Source organism: Echiichthys vipera (assembly GCF_963691815.1).
Source record: "Echiichthys vipera genome assembly, chromosome: 22".
NCBI lineage: Eukaryota > Metazoa > Chordata > Actinopteri > Perciformes > Trachinidae > Echiichthys > Echiichthys vipera.
Window position 1 is genome coordinate 20,991,703 of NC_139847.1, and position 19,078 is coordinate 21,010,780.

Genomic DNA, 19,078 nt, shown 5'->3' on the forward strand with positions numbered 1-19,078 from the left:
AGGTAAGATAATACAGTTCATGGTGCCACCATTGTACACATCATTTCTGTGAAGAAGACAATAAACAAGAGATCAGCTGAAACTTCCATATTTTCCAGATAATTACCTTGTCGTTTGTGGTGTGTGGGAGCAAAGCCTGAACTGGAGCTGGAACTGGCTGGACTGGGCTGTTCAGACTGGGGGGAAGAAGTGAAAACAAACAGTAATGAATGGAGCACAGTTGTTGATCAGTGCTGTTTCTGACAAACACTGACACCATCCAGTATGTTTGCACACGATTGCTCACGACAGGCACCGTTCATCTGATAAATACAACGCAGTGTTTTCCCTTTTTTGGAGCGGGTGGTGATGGATTTGAGTGGAGCTGGGTGAAATCTAGTTGAACGTGGAGCAATATGGAGTCTGGGGAACAATAAGCTCAGAGAGAGGAGCAGAAATTCTCACCGCTCCACTCTGCTCACATGCTTGGACATGATGGATGCTGTGGACAGTCTTCCTGCGAAACAAGCTGAAGAACGTTTTCAATCCTCCCTTCGCTCCATCAGTTCTCGCTGCATTTCCTCTTCACCAATGAAGCAGAAGAACCTCTACACCAATCAACAGACTTCAGTGTTTCTAGCTCCATCTGTCAGGACTGGATCTGTGTGCTAAGTACCTCAACATAGGGGGAACCAATGGAACAGAGTGGTTCTATTGGTACCATCCACAACTTTTAATGACAGAAGCGCAAAAAAAACCCCAAAACATCCTTATGTGTAACAAATGGAACTGGACTGATTGGTGGGAAAACTGTAGGCACCAGTATTTTGTGTGACCCATGCTACAGACTTAAAGTCAGGATATATCTGTCTATGCTGCTTTAAAGTTTGACCATTCCCTTAAAAAAAAAAAAAAAAACATTTTTGTATCACAAGTCCCACAATTTTATGGAAGAAAAATATATAGAATTAATATAAATGTTTGTGCCAAGTCATTATAGATTGCAGAGGTTACTTTGGTGGGCTGTTTGGAACAACTACAAACTGTTGTAGCTTCTATAGTGGTCAGACATGTTGATGAACCAGTTCCAGTTAAAGTATCTGGTAACACCAGCCAATCACTGCATTTAATAACCTTTTATTTTAGAAATGTTAGAGAGAGATTCTATTTTTTTGGCAAGATCGCCCAGCCCTGGTGGACACTGTTCAATGAGATGCAGAGCTGCGTGGAAATGCATGTGAGCAGCCAGCTGGCCATTGGCTGCAGTCTTGGAGGTGATTTTAAGTGGTGCTTTTAACACGTGGTGAGGTGGCACATTAGCCTATCTTTGTCAGCACTTATTCTTTGGTGTCATCTGTGTCAGGGTCCTAAGCCAACATTCATCTAACAAATGCACACACACTTGCTCTACTCCTGGCTTTATCTGAAAAGTGCCACTGCCATTTTTACTGCTGGAGCCTCAGGTCTATGTCTAGCATCATAAATCACTGAGTCTAATGACGTGCTACATACACATGCAGCAAGCCACACACAGTGCATTTGTGTGTGGAGGGCCTAAGCTCAGCATCATGTATGTAACTGCACTCAAATATTCATCAGGTCAGGTTTTTTGGCAGGTCTACCACAATGCATGGGTGGTGCAGGGGAATACACCACTAGAGAGCCCTGGGGTTTGAATCCTGCTCCCTCTGGCTTGCTGTAGGAACAGATGTCACAATATGACATTTTGATATCACAGGAAATACCATGGTTTTACGATTATCAGACCATTTGTTGTTGGTCACTATGGAAGGTAAAGACAAACAAGTATTCTTTTGGTCCTGAAAGAATTTGTCCATCTGTGCTGTGAACGAATGGGCAGAGCTACCAGATCCATCACAAGGGCAGATTGTAGCCTTCCAAATCGGAGCACTGCATTTGCGAAATCAGCCTTCTTCTTTAGAGCTACTAAAGCATGGAACACTCTCCCAAGCATTCTAAAAAATGTTACAGATTTCTGTGTTCTGGGGTAAATATAGGGGTGCGCCGATTTGCAATTTTCTTGGCCGATCCAATTTTGTAAACCTGCCCATACCGATTTTGGCCGATTCAGATTTTTTTCCTTCTTACAACTATAATTCACAGCATACAGGAACATTATTGAAACGTTTCTTTGTATTATTGAACCAAAACTATTAAACAAAGTAGTATAATTACTGATAAAACTTAAAATGTAATAGGTGAGAAGGCTAAAATTAATAACAGATTAACAACGCAGAACTGAAGGCAACTTTCAAATAAAAAAATAAATAAGCTCCAATAAAAAAAATGCAGCAGGCAATGGGACCTTAAATATATGATCTGTACTATATTTCTTTCCCAAAAAAAGTGCAACAGCTAAAAGCAGCAACTGAAGGACTAGAAGGCACATTGACAGCGTGATCACACTGTGCTTTTGGCCGCGGCCAAAACCGTTTTTTCAGCTAAAGTCTAGTACCTAAGGGCGTGCTCACACTATCCTCCCGGACCGAGACCCGGACTTTAGGGTACTTGTCCCCCCTCCCTCTCCCCCCCGCGCCCCAGCCCCGTTTGTACTCACACTACCAGGGCCTCGGCCAATACTTCTTGCTGTCCATACGCCTTCAAGCCGTAACACGTCACACGCATTGATCGCGTGTGTGTGGCTTTGTTTACAAATCTTTCCATAGACCTCGGAGTTTTTGTGCGTCTTGTCGACTGTTTTTGAATATTTTCATCCTACCAAATCTGCAGTAAACACTCCACCTCCGCATCACACCAACGTGAACCTTTCACCACCATTGTTGTTGTTGTTAAATGTCCGCGCATGGTCCGTCCTTCTATTTACATGTCCGAACAGGCGGACATAACGCTACTGCCGTAGGGCTCGTGCTCGTGCTCGTACACGTGCGCACGCTCGTGCTCGTACATGTGCAAACGGCTCCGCTAAAGCCCACCTCTTTCAGGCGGGCCGTGGGGGCCCAGCTGGCCCCAGTTGAGCGCGGAGCGGGTGCGCTCACACTACTTAAAGGTACTAGACTTTAGCTGAAAAAACGGTTTTGGCCACCCCACAAGGACAGTGTGATCACGCCCTAAGTAGTGTGAGCGCACCCGCTCCGCGCTCAACTGGGGCCAGCTGGCCCTCCACGGCCCGCTTGAAATAGGTGGGCTTTAGCGGAGCCGTTTGCACATGTACGAGCACGAGCGTGCACACGTGTACGAGCACGAGCCCTACGGCAGTAGCGTTATGTCCGCCTGTTCGGACATGTAAATAGAAGGACGGACCATGCGCGGACATTTAACAACAACAACAATGGCGGTGAAAGGTTCACGTTGGTGTGATGCGGAGGTGGAGTGTTTACTGCAGATTTGGTCGGATGAAAAGATTAAAAAACAGTCGACAAGACGCACAAAAACTCCGAGGTCTATAGAAAGATTTGTAAACAAAGCCACACACACGCGTGTGACGTGTTACGGCGTGATGGCGTATGGACAGCAAGAAGTATTGGCCGAGGCCCTGGTAGTGTGAGTACAAACGGGGCTGGGGCGCGGGGGGGAGAGGGAGGGGGAACAAGTACCCTAAAGTCCGGGTCTCGGTCCGGGAGGATAGTGTGAGCGCGCCCTTAAGTTGTTGTTGTTGTTGTCAAAGCTAAATGTAGTCACTTCAACATTAATGGTAATTTTTTCTTTTTTTCCCCCTTTTACAAACAGAAGCATCTGTCACCTGACTGACGGCTCTTTTTATCATCTACCTGTTTCTGTTTATCGTTGTTGTGGAATCCACTTGTCCCAGGTCAAAAGGTGCACCTGAATGCACCATGAAGTCCCATCAGCGCACTACCGTTTGTTGTTTGTTTATAATTCACAGAGAAGGCAAACATGTTTCCACACTTTAGAGAAGCAGGAGGATTTCAAAGTTCTGTTGCTTTTCCATCATCTCTGACTGCAGCAGTGGCCATGGTGTGTGGCAAAGCACAGCTTCAGGCTAATGCTAAGTGCTGGTCAGTGTGTCCGCAGCTTATTTCTGCCTTACAAGTTTTTCAAACTTTCTGTCTTTCTTTTACGGTGTAAAAATCCCACGGTGACCTGAGAGAGTCTCCCACTTCAATTGGTAATAAAAAAATTACAGAATAGAAAGCATTAAATATTAAACTAAATACATTTACAGATTTTGATAGTGACACAGGAGGGGCCAGATCCAAACAAATAGGTTGCCGGTCCCAATTTGAGAGGTCCTGGATTATGATGCAGCAGGTTGTGGCACAAATCAAGCCCTGTGCAGGAACCAGGACACCATTGATATAGCTTCTACTGTTCTTACAATTATGAAATGGGGATTTAATGTTACTGTGATTACAGCAAAATCACCACTTGCTGTAGGTCCAAACCCATTCTGGTACCATTTGTAGTAATTGTTTGGTTCTACTACTATTTTTAAACATTTTTGTGACATAACATGACTTTTGGGACTCATTTGATGACTGCAGGTTTCACAAAGATATTTCAGGACTGGTGACAGTCTGTGCATGTACTGTAAGTGGGCACTACTGCTGGATATGTCAAAAGACAAGCATCTTTACATGATAAATACTTTTATCATGGATATTTTATAACATAGTGTCAGGAAGCACTTTAAAACTATATGAGTTTATTTTATTTCAAAGTTTTTAGAAAGACTGTACCTAACAAACCTTTAACACAGAGTCAAAGGATGAATCAGCAGAGACTGAATCCAGCAGAATGAGCTGCCTTTTCAAACAGTCTCAAGACCAATACATGTGCATTCAGAAGTACTGTACAGTCTGACTGGTTAAAAGCTGATCTCCTTTCAGATGTTCACACAGAGGAGACCACGTCATCCACTGATTGGAATATTTGGACAGTGTTGATTCGTCAGCCACGTCTTCTCCCTGCAGTGATCCCAGGTGTACAGGTGTGAGAATGGGCAGAGCTCCAAAAAATCAGCACATTCCTTTCTTCACATTCCTCACATTTGTCCCTCTGACACTGATAGTTCTCTGCTGAGTTACGCAAACTGCCTGTTGGCTGTTACAAGAATGTGCACTATAGAGAAGAGATGGGATGGAAGAATGCTACTCAAACACGGATGGGGTTCTGAACAACAGCCTAGAACAAATCTGAGGTAGAAGCCCTCTTCCTTGTGTGGACATTCCAACAAACATCAGAGGTGTACCCACACTGTACCTTTTATTCACCCCTTCAGGGTTAAATGAGGGACTTGTGTTAAAGGATAGGGAAAGAGAAAACTAACATTTAGTTCATTACCTTTCAAGATGGTCACAATTGCACGTGTAAAGTTCATCATAATCAATTGAGCTTCCTGTGATGAATTTAATTTAGGTCACAGCAGTGAAGCCAGTGAGAAATGTTTGCTAACTAAAGAAACTTTTCACTGGATGAGACCAAGCTCCCACCACCGCAACTTCCTGGTTGATCCAATCAGGAATTGCCAAAAACTGCAGTTCTCTGAGTGTCCACTAGGAGTAGTTTTCACAATAGAGCAGTTTCTCATTGACCCCCATGTTAAACAGGCCGTTTTCACAACATCATTAAACCTGTTTAAGGCCTGGTACAAAAAACATTCTAGTCTGTATGTTAAGGTCATATCTCCATGACAACACTGAGGGGGGTGAATCTTTTTATACCAGGCTATTTTTTATTTTATTGGAGGTTAAAGTTTATAGTGCTAAATCATAACAAAAGTTCTCTCAGGACACTTTACAGAGTAGGCATAGACCCAACAATTATTTAGAGGTGTTCCTAATATTTGGTCCACCCCGTACATGAGGGACAGAATATTAGAAACACCTGTCAATATAGTGCACTCCAGTAGGCCACCGCTACCCACAATGATGGCAGTAATAAACAAAGTAGAGTTATTACCTCTGACAGTATCAACAACAGCTGAAAAGTGATAAGCTGTGTGAAAGTATCATTCAGGGCAGAGCTGCTGTTGGATTGCATTCGATTGTACAGGTGTACCTAATGAAGAGGTTTGTGAGTGAGTGTGTGTGATATTCTCATAGTTGAAAATGTGTGACCCACTCAGATCAACTGAAGAAAGAAATCAAAGTGGTGAGCAGCGACTTCAGAAGAAACATGAAAGAAAAAGAGAGAAGTGAGGACAAAAGGCAGAGCTACATGGCTGTCACCTCCTGCCAACAAACAACACACAGCTGGTCTGTTGGTTTATGGGACAGCTTCTTGAGAGTACCATAAATCTTACCACCACTCCCTCTAAGGGCTTTGTCCTGCTTTACTCAAAGCCACCAAAGCTGCCCTCTTCAAAGACAATAAATAGTCTTTGCTTGCATCAATCTGGCTTCATCTCTTAACTCTTGGCACAGTTAAGATGGGCAGAAAGAAATGCCAGCAAGCATGAACAAACTGACCAATACCATTTGGTTTGCTTGTCTAATTCAGCAGGGGCTGTCCAAACAAAACTGTTTTAATGTGAATTAAGAAGCCTTTCAGTTTGACACTGTAGATCCATTCAAACATAGCCAACTCATTTACACTGACATGTCCTGGTTTGCAACACAAATGTATCATTTTCACTCTTGCTGCAGTTAACCCCTTCATGCTTTTCTCAACTGTTTGGTATTTGTAATATCTTGCTGAAAAAATGTGTTTAACTTTCCTCCACGTAATTGAGCCTTTTGTAGCAGTCTAGTCAGTCCCACACCCACAGAGACCCAGGGGGAAGTGGGATTTTCAAACAGAGGTTTTCAGGTTTCCTTTGATATGGAAAAGCAGTTCCTCTTTAAGATACAAAGTCACAAAACCTAAACTCGATTTTATCTGTTTATGTCCATGTTATAGCTGAAATGTTATATTCATCATTTCTATATATATTTACACCAGACTTCTTTCCCTATAGGGAAGACTAATCTATGCATGTTGTTAATGTCCATGTTTAATTGGAAATGGTCACAGTTAACATAAGTGAACTGTTTGGTAGAGGCTTAAAAAAACAAAGAACAGTGTAGCAGTCAATTAAAATGGTGTTTTGTTGTTATAGCCCAAAGGCTCTAAGAAATAAAATAAAAAAAAATTGGATGAGACCCTGAAAGGGTTAAGTTGTTTCTCAAACTAAATGCCAGATATTAATAAAGTTTGCAAAAAAACACTCACCCTTTAATTACCATGAGTCTCATAAAAATAATTTAAGCCATCTACAATACATGTCTCTGATGATGTGAGTTTTAATATAGAATGGCTTAGGTTTCCACAAGCGTGTGCAGGTGACAGATCACTCAGCCTGTGCCCACATCCAGTGTGCTAAAAACGAGGTTCCCATACCAACACGCCAGCCTGCTTTCCCTTCATGTCATCACCTAACTCCACATTTCCTCCTCTCTGCTGTTTCTGGCCCAGCGCTCAGAGGAAAACACTGAGATCAAACAAATGGTCACATGAGAAATGAGAGTGTAGCACTGTGTCGGCCTGGTGCTCGCCCACCGGAGTTGCTAGCCTGGGGAGAATCAAACACCTGGCATTTGTCACCCCACATCCCTTTTACAACCAACCCGACCCCCAGTCCCTGTATGGCAAAACTTAAAAGGCATTTACATACAGCGCAGACAAAAACACAGGTTCTGCTAATGCTAAGTAATAACTCCCCTGGCTAAAGAGCTGCCCCTAAGGAGAAAGATACATAAAGACCCACACTTTATACAAGCTTTAGAGAATAGAAATGAAAACACCATTGCATAAAAGAAGACTGCTCAAAGCACAGGGATTTAGACCTTTCTTCCATAAACTTTCACCCTTTTCTTCTTTCAAAAGCTAAAAGGATTAAAAGGGGAACTCTATGCTATTCACTGCTGTGTCGCCCCTTTCTCCTCAGGTGTTGTAAAACCATAAATCTTTCTTGTCTACTATTTGGCTTTAAAACAGCCCTTCTTTATGGGGAGGTTCTCCACCAAATGTGCGTGGACCAGGCAACCCAGTCAAATGTCAGCCTATTCATGAAAGGCGCCACTGTAGACATGAACTTTTTCTAATCCTGCTCTTGAGGTGAAGATATACAGGAAAACTTTAAGTTTCTAAGTGAGCAAAAATACAAACACACTTTAAGTGTACAAATCATTCACGTGCGGTTGACAAGGCAACAAAAGTGCATCTTGTAACTATCTGACTCCAGTTTTGTCCACTTCCTGTTCGGCCACCCAGATGAATGCAGCTGAAATAGTTCATTCCGTGCCCAGCCCCCTGTAGTCCACCAGACCGCCATTAAAGAAGTTTCTTTCTCTGTTGGTCATTTGATTTTATAGCCCTTTCACACTGAGGAGGTACTGACCACCAACAATTCCTCCCCTTTAAAGCCTTGGAAGAATTGGATATCTTTCCAAACCCCTCTCCCCCTTCACAGCTTTTTTCCAGTAAAGTGGCCTGAAAGCTCAAATCCGTGAGTCCAGTGTGTTGGACTCATACAAGGGTCAGACAGCTGCTTCTTAAACCTCTGTGATGACAAAGGGGACTTGCTTTAAGGAAAGGAATGTTGCTAAGGCAAGACGGACCATGGCGGCCCGTGGAACAGTGGTTAGAGCAGCCGTCCCATGTAAAGAGGCTGAAGGTCCTTGAGGTAGCGGCCGTGGTTTATAACATTTAAAAGTCCAAAAAGAAGCTCTACAGTACTTACATCTGATTTAGTTGACTGGTCCTCCATATCAGAGTCATTGGGGTCCACCAGTTCCTGGAAAGGCGGAAGTGTTGAGACCTTCCTGCGCTCTGCCTCATCTCCTTCTGGTCGCAGTTTCGTTGTTCGCATCTGCGATCTATCCTTCACGAGTTTCTTATCTACATGTTGAGTGTCTGAGACAGACGTCTGCTTCCCTGTTGGATCCACAAATCCTCTTTTACGTTTTTTGGTCGCGTGATCATCATTGTCGGAGGTGGACAGACGCTTGTTCAGCCCCGGGCCCTGGGTCATCCCCTCAGTCCGATGCTCCTTGGACAAAGACTTGGGTTCCTTGAAGCCCATCTTAGGATTCATATCTCTAAGTGGCTGGTTCTCTTTGGGTTTCCTGGAAGGTTCTTTGGGGTTTTTGCTGGGTTCCCAGCCAGAGTCTCTGAAGGCACTTTTGGGCTCTTTCAAGTCTTTTGGAGGCTTGTCTTTGTGGTCCTTGGAGGGTTTATGGAGTTTGGAGAAGCTGCTGCTGTTGGGGCTGGTGGTTGTGGCGGTGGTGAGAAGGGTGGTACTGCTTCCTTTGGAGCCATCCTGCAGATCAAAGCCAACAAATGAGAAAGATCCCATATTGTATGAACCCATTCTACACAACTAATGACCGAACAATTTGCAGCAGGTTTAGAATTCTTGGATGTCTAAATCATGATGGCAAATTGCACGACATGAAAATATTAAAAGAAATCCTAACCAGCAATTAGGGTGTTTAGCTGAAGTTTATTCTTCTGTAGCTTCAATGATTTGGTGTAATTCTGATGACTGTAAATCTAAGGATTATAGAGCAGGGTAAAGGGAAATATCACTTTAGGTCAGTGGGCAAACATAATAGGGAAATCGCATAATTAGCTACTGAGAAATACTGTTGTCTGAGGATAGGATGGGCTTGTATTGCTGTTATAATAACTGACATTAATGAAGTGAATAAAAATAACCTCAATAAACCAAAATATGACAAACTGGCCCATTTCTGGTTTAAATCTCGTCTTTGCTAAGCCGTGTCCAAACCCCATTTAGCATGTGTGAAATAATCCTGTGATAATGTTGTCCTCTCACTGTTTGTATTGTGTTGACTACACTTTAGGCTACATGTAGTACTTCTACAATGCGTAGTATAAAACAACCAAGTGAGCAAAAAACAGGAAGCTAGGTCAAATGAAGATTAATCCACTATCTTTTACACAAGAGAAAACATGCATGCCACCCTGCAGTTTGGCATTACCATCTGTGAAAAGAGATCTATTCTTAAAAGAAAATCAAAAGGGTCTTCTTAGTCCCCATCTATGGGCTCAAAGAGCAAACTCAGGACTTCTTTTGAACAGTGCTGTTCAGAGGGGTGAGGGGGCCTTTTCAACAGTCACACATTCGCAACCTTAAAAGTGGAGCGAAGGGCAATGTGGAGAAAGGAGGAAATGCATTCCTTCTAACAACGGGGGCCATTTGTCTCTGGGTCTCACCTCCAGCCCCCTTGTCAATATTTCATCAATGCAGTAAACCCATTAAAGCAGTCTAGACGACGGGGTGTGTTACAACTCTGCCCAAACCACCTCTAAAACCTTTCATTTTGTCTATATGCTGGTGACCCTGGGACCTCAGGATGTAAAGCTACTGGCTCATTCTAAACTCTAACATGCTCCTCCACTGCAGTGAACTCATTTCCCTCCCAGGGCAGCCCAACATAAAACTGGTTTAGTGCTCTGGAGGGGACACAGTGCCTCTACTGCCATCAACATTGAAGAGATCACTAAAGTGGCACTTTTTTTACAAACCTTTCAGCACCGTGACATTGGCAGGTTAGCAGTGGACCCTAACTCATGTAAATCATTGATGGGCCTATAATAATAGTAATACTGTCAGAGTGAAACGTTAAAGCAAATCATAATTACAAACAGATATTGTCTCTTAATAACTTTCTAGAAATGCATTCTTTTCAAGCGTATAAGAGGTCTGGATCACATCAGTTTAAATGTTCTGATATATATCATGATAGTCATGGTAGTAACATTTAACAATCCTCTCATTGCATTAGATTGTGTCATTTATATATACCGCACGCACGCACGCGAGCATGCACGCTTTGCAGTTGTTCTTTTGGACTGTTGTCTATAAAATTTAGCTTTTGAATACCATTTCTCTCACTAGTGTCATTTTATGCATTTCATTCATACGTTTCTTTGTCTCATTTTTATTTACCCATCTTTTTGGCTGTAACATGTAAATATCACTTAATAATGTCTAATCTAAGTTTATCTTAAATACACCGTTTTTAATTTAAAACAGGTGTAAAATAATATGACTTCAATAAATAATGGAGGGAAATTGAAGTATTGAGGACCTTTTGACAAATAGTAATGATTTCTTACAAAAATATCACATGTGTTCTAATACCAGTGCAATAATTCTCAACATATGATGGAGAAAGACGTGTGTGTGTGTGTGTGTGTGTGTGTGTGTGTGTGTGTGTGTGTGTGTGTGTGTGTGTGTGTGTGTGTGTGTGTGTGTGTGTGTGTGTGTGTGTGTGTGTGTGTGTGTGTGTGTGTGTGTGTGTGTGTGTGTGTGTGTGTGTGTGTGTGTGTGTGTGTGTGTGTGTGTGACCCCCCTGCTCCACAAGTAATTCATCACACACACCGTGTTTAGACTGGAAACTGTTTCCATGTGAAATGGGCCTCTTCTAACCTGGCTCTTAAATGACACTATTTAAAGGGCCTAAAAATAACACATAATGGAAACAACATGCCAGCTTATTGACATACAAGATTTAGAGCTGCACAAGATAATGTCCCAAATCCAACATGTAGCTTCAAGGCCTCTTAGCTTCATTTAGTTTTACCACTTTTGTACAAAATAATTGTCTAAAACTAAAAGGGACATTGGATCCACATATAGGCATTATATATAGGATTCATAGCATGCCTCTGAGTCCGAGGAGTAAGTGCTTATGCTTTATAATATTTTTTTTAACAAGGCAACCACCGTCACCACCACAGAAGGCCCGCCTCTATTTGTACAATTAGACAATCAAGTTTTTTTAAACTTGAGGCATTCAGGGCGCTCTGTAAAAAGGGGCGGTGCATAGCGCAGAAAAACACGAGGCACTCTGCAGTGCAAAAGCAGCAACAAAGAGCTTCACACTCATTGAAAACAACTGCAAAAAGCTGTACCAGGCTGCTAAAAAGCCCTCTGTCTGATCAGGGTCTGAACCTGCCAAATGTGTGGGGGGATAAGGACCTGGATACTTTAAAGGGCTAAGAAGGTGTCTTGCCACAGGCAAGTACGTGGAAACAACACTGACCTTTGACCCATGTAAGCTTTTGCTCTTCTTTGGATCAGAGAAGGTGGATGTCAGCGAGCTGTTGGGAAGTGTAGGCAGCTTCAGGTGCTGGCCGAACAGGGAGGTGGAGCCCTCCTGCATTACCATCACCTGCCAGAGGAACAGCAAAAAAACAAAGTGATCAGATTATTTTCATTAGGAGACCGTTCTAGTGTTGAAAAGTAGGACTCTGTATTGAATTGAAAGGTTTAAGATATTTCATGATGTTGTCCAAAAGGATTTGAGTACTAAAAGCTGGCACTGAATACTTGGCTAGAATCTTATTCTTGTTTGTTTACCTAATCTTTGATCAGTTCACGATTTCAATCAAATGTTTAAGGAAAATTGATTCCAAGTAGCTGAACATTTGCATTGTAGGGATTCCTGGACTGCCACCGATGTATTGAGAGGCAGCAGCAAAGACAGTTGATTTTATATGCCGATACTGAACTAAACTTGATTTACGAAACACATCTGTATATAAAGTCGTGTTGTGCATTTTAATGGTTACTGGTTTAACTGCCTCTGCCACTCATTTCTTTGGAGCTTAATGCTCGAGTACAAATAGTAAAGAATAAAAAAGTTTGGCTTTTTTGTTACACAGTAGCAGTGTTCTATTGTTCATTGTAAGGTATTAGTAATGCTCTGGTTTCAGGACCAAAGCTCAGGTATTGTATCGACAATGAAAATGTACCCAGAACCTCATCAAGAGAAAAAATTCATGACATTTCTGCTATATGGTATTAGAATTCAAATCTTAAAAGCATGGTTCAAAGTGTGGGTAGTACGACTAATCTCAAATCTCAGATCTGAGACACAGCAGGGAAAGGTTTCAATAAGTTACCACAATAGCATTTTATTCACTGTTACAAGGTTATATTTCCTTAATGGATGAAATTGTATATTAGGACTATATAGCCTACTTTACATTTTAAATATATTTGTTCAGATTTAATGTGACATGACAAAACACAGGGGCCAGCAACTGGAGAAGAAAAATAAAGCTGAAGATTTAGAAAAAGATACAGATCAAAGATGTTCACAATCTGATCCAGCAATAATGTGTTTGGTCATTTGAAAAAGACAGTAAGTTTTCAAATTTGAGACACGTATTCTTGGCTCAACAGCATTCAATGGCTTTATTATTATTATTATTATCTACTTCAACATATGTAGAAAATGTAAACACAGCAACTGAAATGCAGTTAAAACAATACACAGCCTTTTAAAAAAAACTAACTCTTAAACCAAAATTCTGCTGCTGAAAGACAACCCTCCTCATATAGAAATATTAACAATTCATTTACAATATTAAAGGAATTATGTTCCATCAGAGCAACCAATCACATCAAGAGTGATATAATAATATTCATTGATCCTATGTACAAAGCTTCACACTCTCATACACATTTTTTTATAACTGAATGCTAAACTAAAGTCACCAGATATGGGACTAATAATAAGCTTCTCGTTTCATTCTTGCAGAGAAAGTTTATTTCCCGAAATATTAAAGCGTTTTGTTAAAATCCCCTGTATAAATTGCAAATGCTTTGGAACATGTGTTAAATAACATCGAGACCTCACACTCATTCAACAAATTATAACCAAATTATAATCAATCAAGAATTGTTTAAAAAGTACAGAAACATGGGTTCTAACGTGTTTTTTTTAAATAGTCCAGTATGAATTAAACAAAGGCTTTTTATTAGACTCACGAAACACTTAAAAATAACAAATGGGTACTCAGTCATCGTCAATGTCAAGAGCCGCACACACAGCACACACTCCAACATCTAGAGCTGCTGGTTTTTGCTGGAATATCTCTGTCATTACAGGGGCAGAACCATGGCCAGAATATACAAGTCCAGACAACACAGCTGAGGCACATGATGGTAAGAGTACTTGTATCATTACACCAAAAGAAACTGGAAGTTGTTAGTCATCTTTAGACAATCCTGTTTCATCAATGAGCATGTTGAAAATCTTACTTTTGAGTCTTCAGAACTTCGTTTGTGAGGATCCCGCTGCTGTTAAAGAGGGAAAACAAAAGAGATTGATAATAATCATTTACAAATCTTTCAAATCTTTTTAGCAGTGAGACTCATCCCTACAAAAGAGAAAGTGAGGTGTGATATGGTCTAAGATAGCATAGAGCCTTTTAAAGGCTAAGAAGGGGGTGCAGGGCAAAGTGAAAAGAGAGCACTTAGTTTGTCATAAAACCTCCAGACTACAGGCGTCCTCTGGCAGGGGGCCAACAGACTGCCTGCACCCGAACTGAGGAAGCAACTAGGGATGCCCCAGGCTCATCCTAAGGAATGTATTGGGCAGATTTGAATGAGTGACAATTGGCCCAAATAAACCCAATCAAAATCCAGTCCTTTCTTTACTGTACTCTGCTGTGTTTAGTCCACTCAGCCTGCCACTGTGCTGCAGGGCGTTAGTCTCCTTTACCTAACAGGGACCATGGAAGCCACATGCACCCGCACAGGCATCTCGTGGCTTATTTTATAATTTTCTTAGTGTGTATAATTGATTATAATAGATACCTCATTGTATCAGTAGCAATGTGAAATAGCAGAGCATCCTTTCGGGTGTTTTTACATTTGACATAAAAATAAATCATTCAAATCAATGTGTATCCATGATCCTGTAGTAAAAAAACAATCCATTTAATTCGTTCAGTAGCAGTTAATATAAGCTCTGCTTCCAAACCCCTGCAGAACCAACTGCTTTATCACTTTGTAAAACTCATTATGCACACAGTGAAGCAGCAACACGCTACAGTCTGGAGCAGGTAAAAACCGCTGGTCTGCCACACCTACGCATCATGTCTGTGCCACAGGTATTTCAGCTCTAAGTATTTCACTCCATACATGTTTAATTATTTAAATGTGTGAATATTAAACCGTATTTGGTTTCATCGGTGCTTCTGATGTACAGAATTACAGACCAATCTCTTTTCTGACATTTATCTCTTAAACAGAAAGCACAGATGATTGTGTCTAACGGACTTACTTGCCTACCAATGGCTCAGGTCTATCATCCAATCAGGACATGGTCAAACTGTACTCCCCACTATGCTCTGCTACTGCCAACTGACTCTCTGCTCCCTCACTAAGAGGGATGCCCAGCTCCTGTTTAACAAAACCCCAACGGTTTGCTGTCCTGAACCCACAATGATGGAACAAGGTCCCCACGGACATCAGAACTGCACAAACATCTTCCCCCACACTAAAACCTCAACTGTTCAGACTGCACCATGGCCCATTAAAATAAGTAAAGCAGTTCAGGGGTTGAAGTATATGAGTCTTGTGATTTTCAGGGTGTATTCACATGGTTGAATGCACATTTGAAGTATCTTTGGAAACTAGTGTCAGCTAAATTAATGGAATGACACCCAGGTTGGCAAAATACATGGATTTCCCATCTATGTATCTCCCCTCTCTCTTATTGGCATAGAGCAACACTCAGCTAGCAGCTTCTCATTTTAACTGGCGCAGACTGTCACTTTCACTTCTTAAAATGACAAATGTCATAGGCGCAGGTTATCAGCTCTCCCTAATATGTTTAATCTGTGAGGAACTGGATGTTGTCGGGTGGCCTCTTTAACCAGGACCTTCAATATTTTGATCAAATAACTTGCTAAATATAAGTTCAGTCAAGCTGATAAATATTATACAGTGGAGATGAAAACAACTCAAATACTTGAACAATTCTGAAATGCTGTTATTTTTATTCAGAATTCATTATTTAATTCAGAATTTGAAAGAATATCCTCTGTGTCTATATCACTGCTGTACAAGCATGTTTTTTTAAATAACCAAGGCACTTCAACAAAAACCTTTATTTAGTGAGGAAAAAAAACTGTGATCTAAATTAGAGAACAGTAACCACTGTCAGAAGAGAAGATTTCAACAATGTTTTCTTAGGGCTATAGGATTAAACTTCTAGACTTACTGTCGACAAAGCTCACGTCTACAGCCACACCAGCAATGAATTGACCTACTAACAAGTATTGTGTGTGTTTGTGTGTGTGTGTGTGTGTGTGTGTCAATGTGTGTATCAAAGCCTGCTAGATGTTCTTCCTCTGTGCCATAGAGCTCCTCAGTGAAGCACACTGTTTCACTGTCATGTCTCAGGTGACATGACTCACCAGAGACCAAATGTGGATTAATCTGCCGCTGAAAATAGTCCCCAACAAATGCACCATTTCCTGTATTTTGAGGAACATTTGCTGTAAACGGTTTTAAGAAATGACTGTATTTAAAAAAAAACATATTTTGAAGCTGTTTTTATTATAATTGAGAGATGGACTAACGCATCAACCTTGTGCTGCCAGTTTCTATCACCTCTCTACTTCAATCACAGTTGGTTGTGTGGTTAAGTAATTTTGAGACAAGACTATACAATTTAAAGCCTGCCAGGCTGTTGCTCTTGCATTCCTCCGCATACAGTGACACAGCAAAAAATAAATAAATAAAAAAGGCAAAATGCAAGGAGACCAAGTCTATTACACTGGTGCACCAATCATCGACTTACACAGTCTTGTTGGTTCACGTTTATAATAAATGAATGAATTAAATTAAATATGTTCATAATGATTTGTTCTGAAAAGGAATCTTGGGAGTTTGTGTGATGCTGTATGTGAGTGGCTCATCTCAGACACTGCATGTTAAGGCACTGGACCTCAGGTAGAATCAGTTTAAAACATCAGATCTGGCTGAGGAGAGGCAGGCTGATTGTGTACAGCTGTATGTGTGTGTGACACTGTACAGTATGAGTGTGACCAGAGTGTTTTTCTGATAAAGCAGCACTGGACTCCATCGACACTCCCTGGAAAAATAGAGATGACATTCTTTTCCAGTAGTAGAAGTTGCTGTATTGCATTAACAAGTGCCCCCCACACTCCTACCCCTCCGGCTTTCAGTAGCTTCCTACGAAACTCCTCTGTTGGATTATTGAAGGTGAGCTTCTCACAGCGGAGATGATTGACAGGTGGGTGGCCCTCCAGGTGGAGAAACAGGTCGTAATCAAAGCGAACTTTCTTCGGTTCTTCCTGAGGAGAAGTGGTGATCCACACAGAGAGGGAAAAGAGGAGAACAGTCACAATCAGTGTTTCAGGACTTAACCAACATTATGTACTTCAAAATCAAAACAAACTTGAGTTGGAAGATTTTCATCTAGTTAATTATCTTTTAGGTTCTATCTATCACAGAGTGAGTTCAAACAATGCTGATTGATCATATGACCCAATAATGAAAGCACTTGTTGTGTCTTTGAGTATTCACATCTGAGTGTCTGTGGAGACATTCCCTCTCTAGATGCAGATACATCACCATGTTAGTGACGCTGCTGACAGCGGTTGGTCTGTCTGCCCAGATCGTTAACAATGGTTTAGGCTTGTAGTACGGGCAGAGGTGTAATAGGAACGTGTGTGTGTGTGTGGATTTAAGAGGGTAACATATAGGGGATGGAATGGAAGTAAAGAGGGAAATGTGTGTCAAAGTTTACAAAAGAGCAAAAAAAACAAAACACACAGACATTTCACTAGGAATGCACCGATATGGATTTTTTAGGGCAGATGGCGATGTGATTTTTTTTTCATCAGCTTTAGCCAATGACCGATACAGTCTCGATTTTCTCGAGCCGATATTTGGAGGCAATGCAGCTGTTGCTCGCTCAATTTACATCATAAAAATTACACAATAATGATAAATGTTGATTAAATGAGTGTCAATTTAAAAAAAGGGAACATTTACTGAACTTAGAAAAGGCGTCTCCAGCAATACAGAGCTGCCTGTGGACGCCCGTCTGTAAATAATGATGGGAAAAAACGCAGCAGCCCGCATCCGATAGTAGCGGCTGGCCGATGTATCGGCCTGTCACTACAACACACATAGTGACCATGAACGTGACAAGATGGAGGCTCTGAAAGAACAGGCTCACCTGCAGGTACATCTTACTGCCAAAGAGGCCGCTAGAAACAAGATATCTCAAATCTTATGGAGTGCAACTTTAAATAATAAAATAAACAGACAGGAATTTTTTTTTAAGCTAATCCAGCAAATTAAAGAAAAGTGATAAACAGTAAAACACAAATGCTTTAAAATTTGGCTTTGTGAAGGTCTCGTGATTCTGCTGACCACATTTGAGATGGAGCTGTTGAATTCTCTAGAAGTCATGAAAAACACCATACCTGCCTAAAATGGCGGGTAGTCACATGAGTTATGGCATCATCGTTCAAGGTATTGACTATTCCTTCACAATTTAGCGTCACATTAGTGGGAGGATTATACCAAGTAAATCAAATTAATCCGATAATCCCTCTTAAAGGAGTTTGAAAAAGTTTGCATGAAATACATGAAAACTGAATAAATTCAAGATGGCCAACTACCTTTTGGGCAGAGCTAATGAAAGGTATTGGGAAATATCTCTGAAATGATTAAAACTATGTGGGTACCATATTTTGTGAATATCAGAGCAACTTTGTTTCAACTAAGGCCTTCTGGGCGTTAGGGGGCACCATGGAGCAAGCTAAGCACACGCTAAAAATGCTTACAAGTGCTCAAAGTAATTAGGTGGCGCTATAGACCGGACGTGCCACACCCAAGTCAAATTATAACATCAAATCAAGGACAAAATTGGTTTGAACATGTGTCCACAGTTTTGTGCATCCTAAAAGACCTCAAACCTGTTCGTAAAATGAAAATTAATGCACAAAAGATAGCCGACTTTCTGTTAGGCAAAAAAAATAAAAAATAAAAAAATGTCAATATGTTCTTAAGGATGAGAGCAATGATTGCACCAAATTTCTTGAACATCAAAATAACTTTTTCCCAAGGATGGCATGCGTTTAGGGGCGCTATGGAGCCCGCTGGCCACACACGAGCCCAATAACTGCAGAACTTTGCAATTTTTGCACCCTCTGACCTGTATGCCAGTTTTGGTGAGATTTCGAGAATCCCCTCAAAATGTGACGAAGTTTGTCACATAAAGCTGACTTCCTGTTGTCAGTAGGTAGCGCTATGACTATGACTCAATTTCAGCATGTAGACCTATTTAGGCCTGGACTGTTATCCTGCATG

General features: G+C 41.3%; 1 protein-coding gene across 1 annotated transcript in view; it reads right to left on the reverse strand.

The window, feature by feature from the left end:
* The window catches only part of mllt3 (MLLT3 super elongation complex subunit), a gene marked incomplete at its 3' end in the record, with an annotated part of 62,458 nt that overhangs the window by 14,077 nt on the left and 29,303 nt on the right, over positions 1 to 19,078 (reverse strand). The window contains exons 3-7 of the mRNA XM_083936702.1: positions 16,906 to 17,049; positions 13,982 to 14,020; positions 11,976 to 12,104; positions 8,642 to 9,220; positions 107 to 176 (exon numbers count right to left, since the gene is read on the reverse strand). Of these exons, the coding sequence (XP_083792828.1) occupies positions 107 to 176; positions 8,642 to 9,220; positions 11,976 to 12,104; positions 13,982 to 14,020; positions 16,906 to 17,049 (961 nt within the window). The remainder of the gene's footprint in view (positions 1 to 106; positions 177 to 8,641; positions 9,221 to 11,975; positions 12,105 to 13,981; positions 14,021 to 16,905; positions 17,050 to 19,078) is intronic.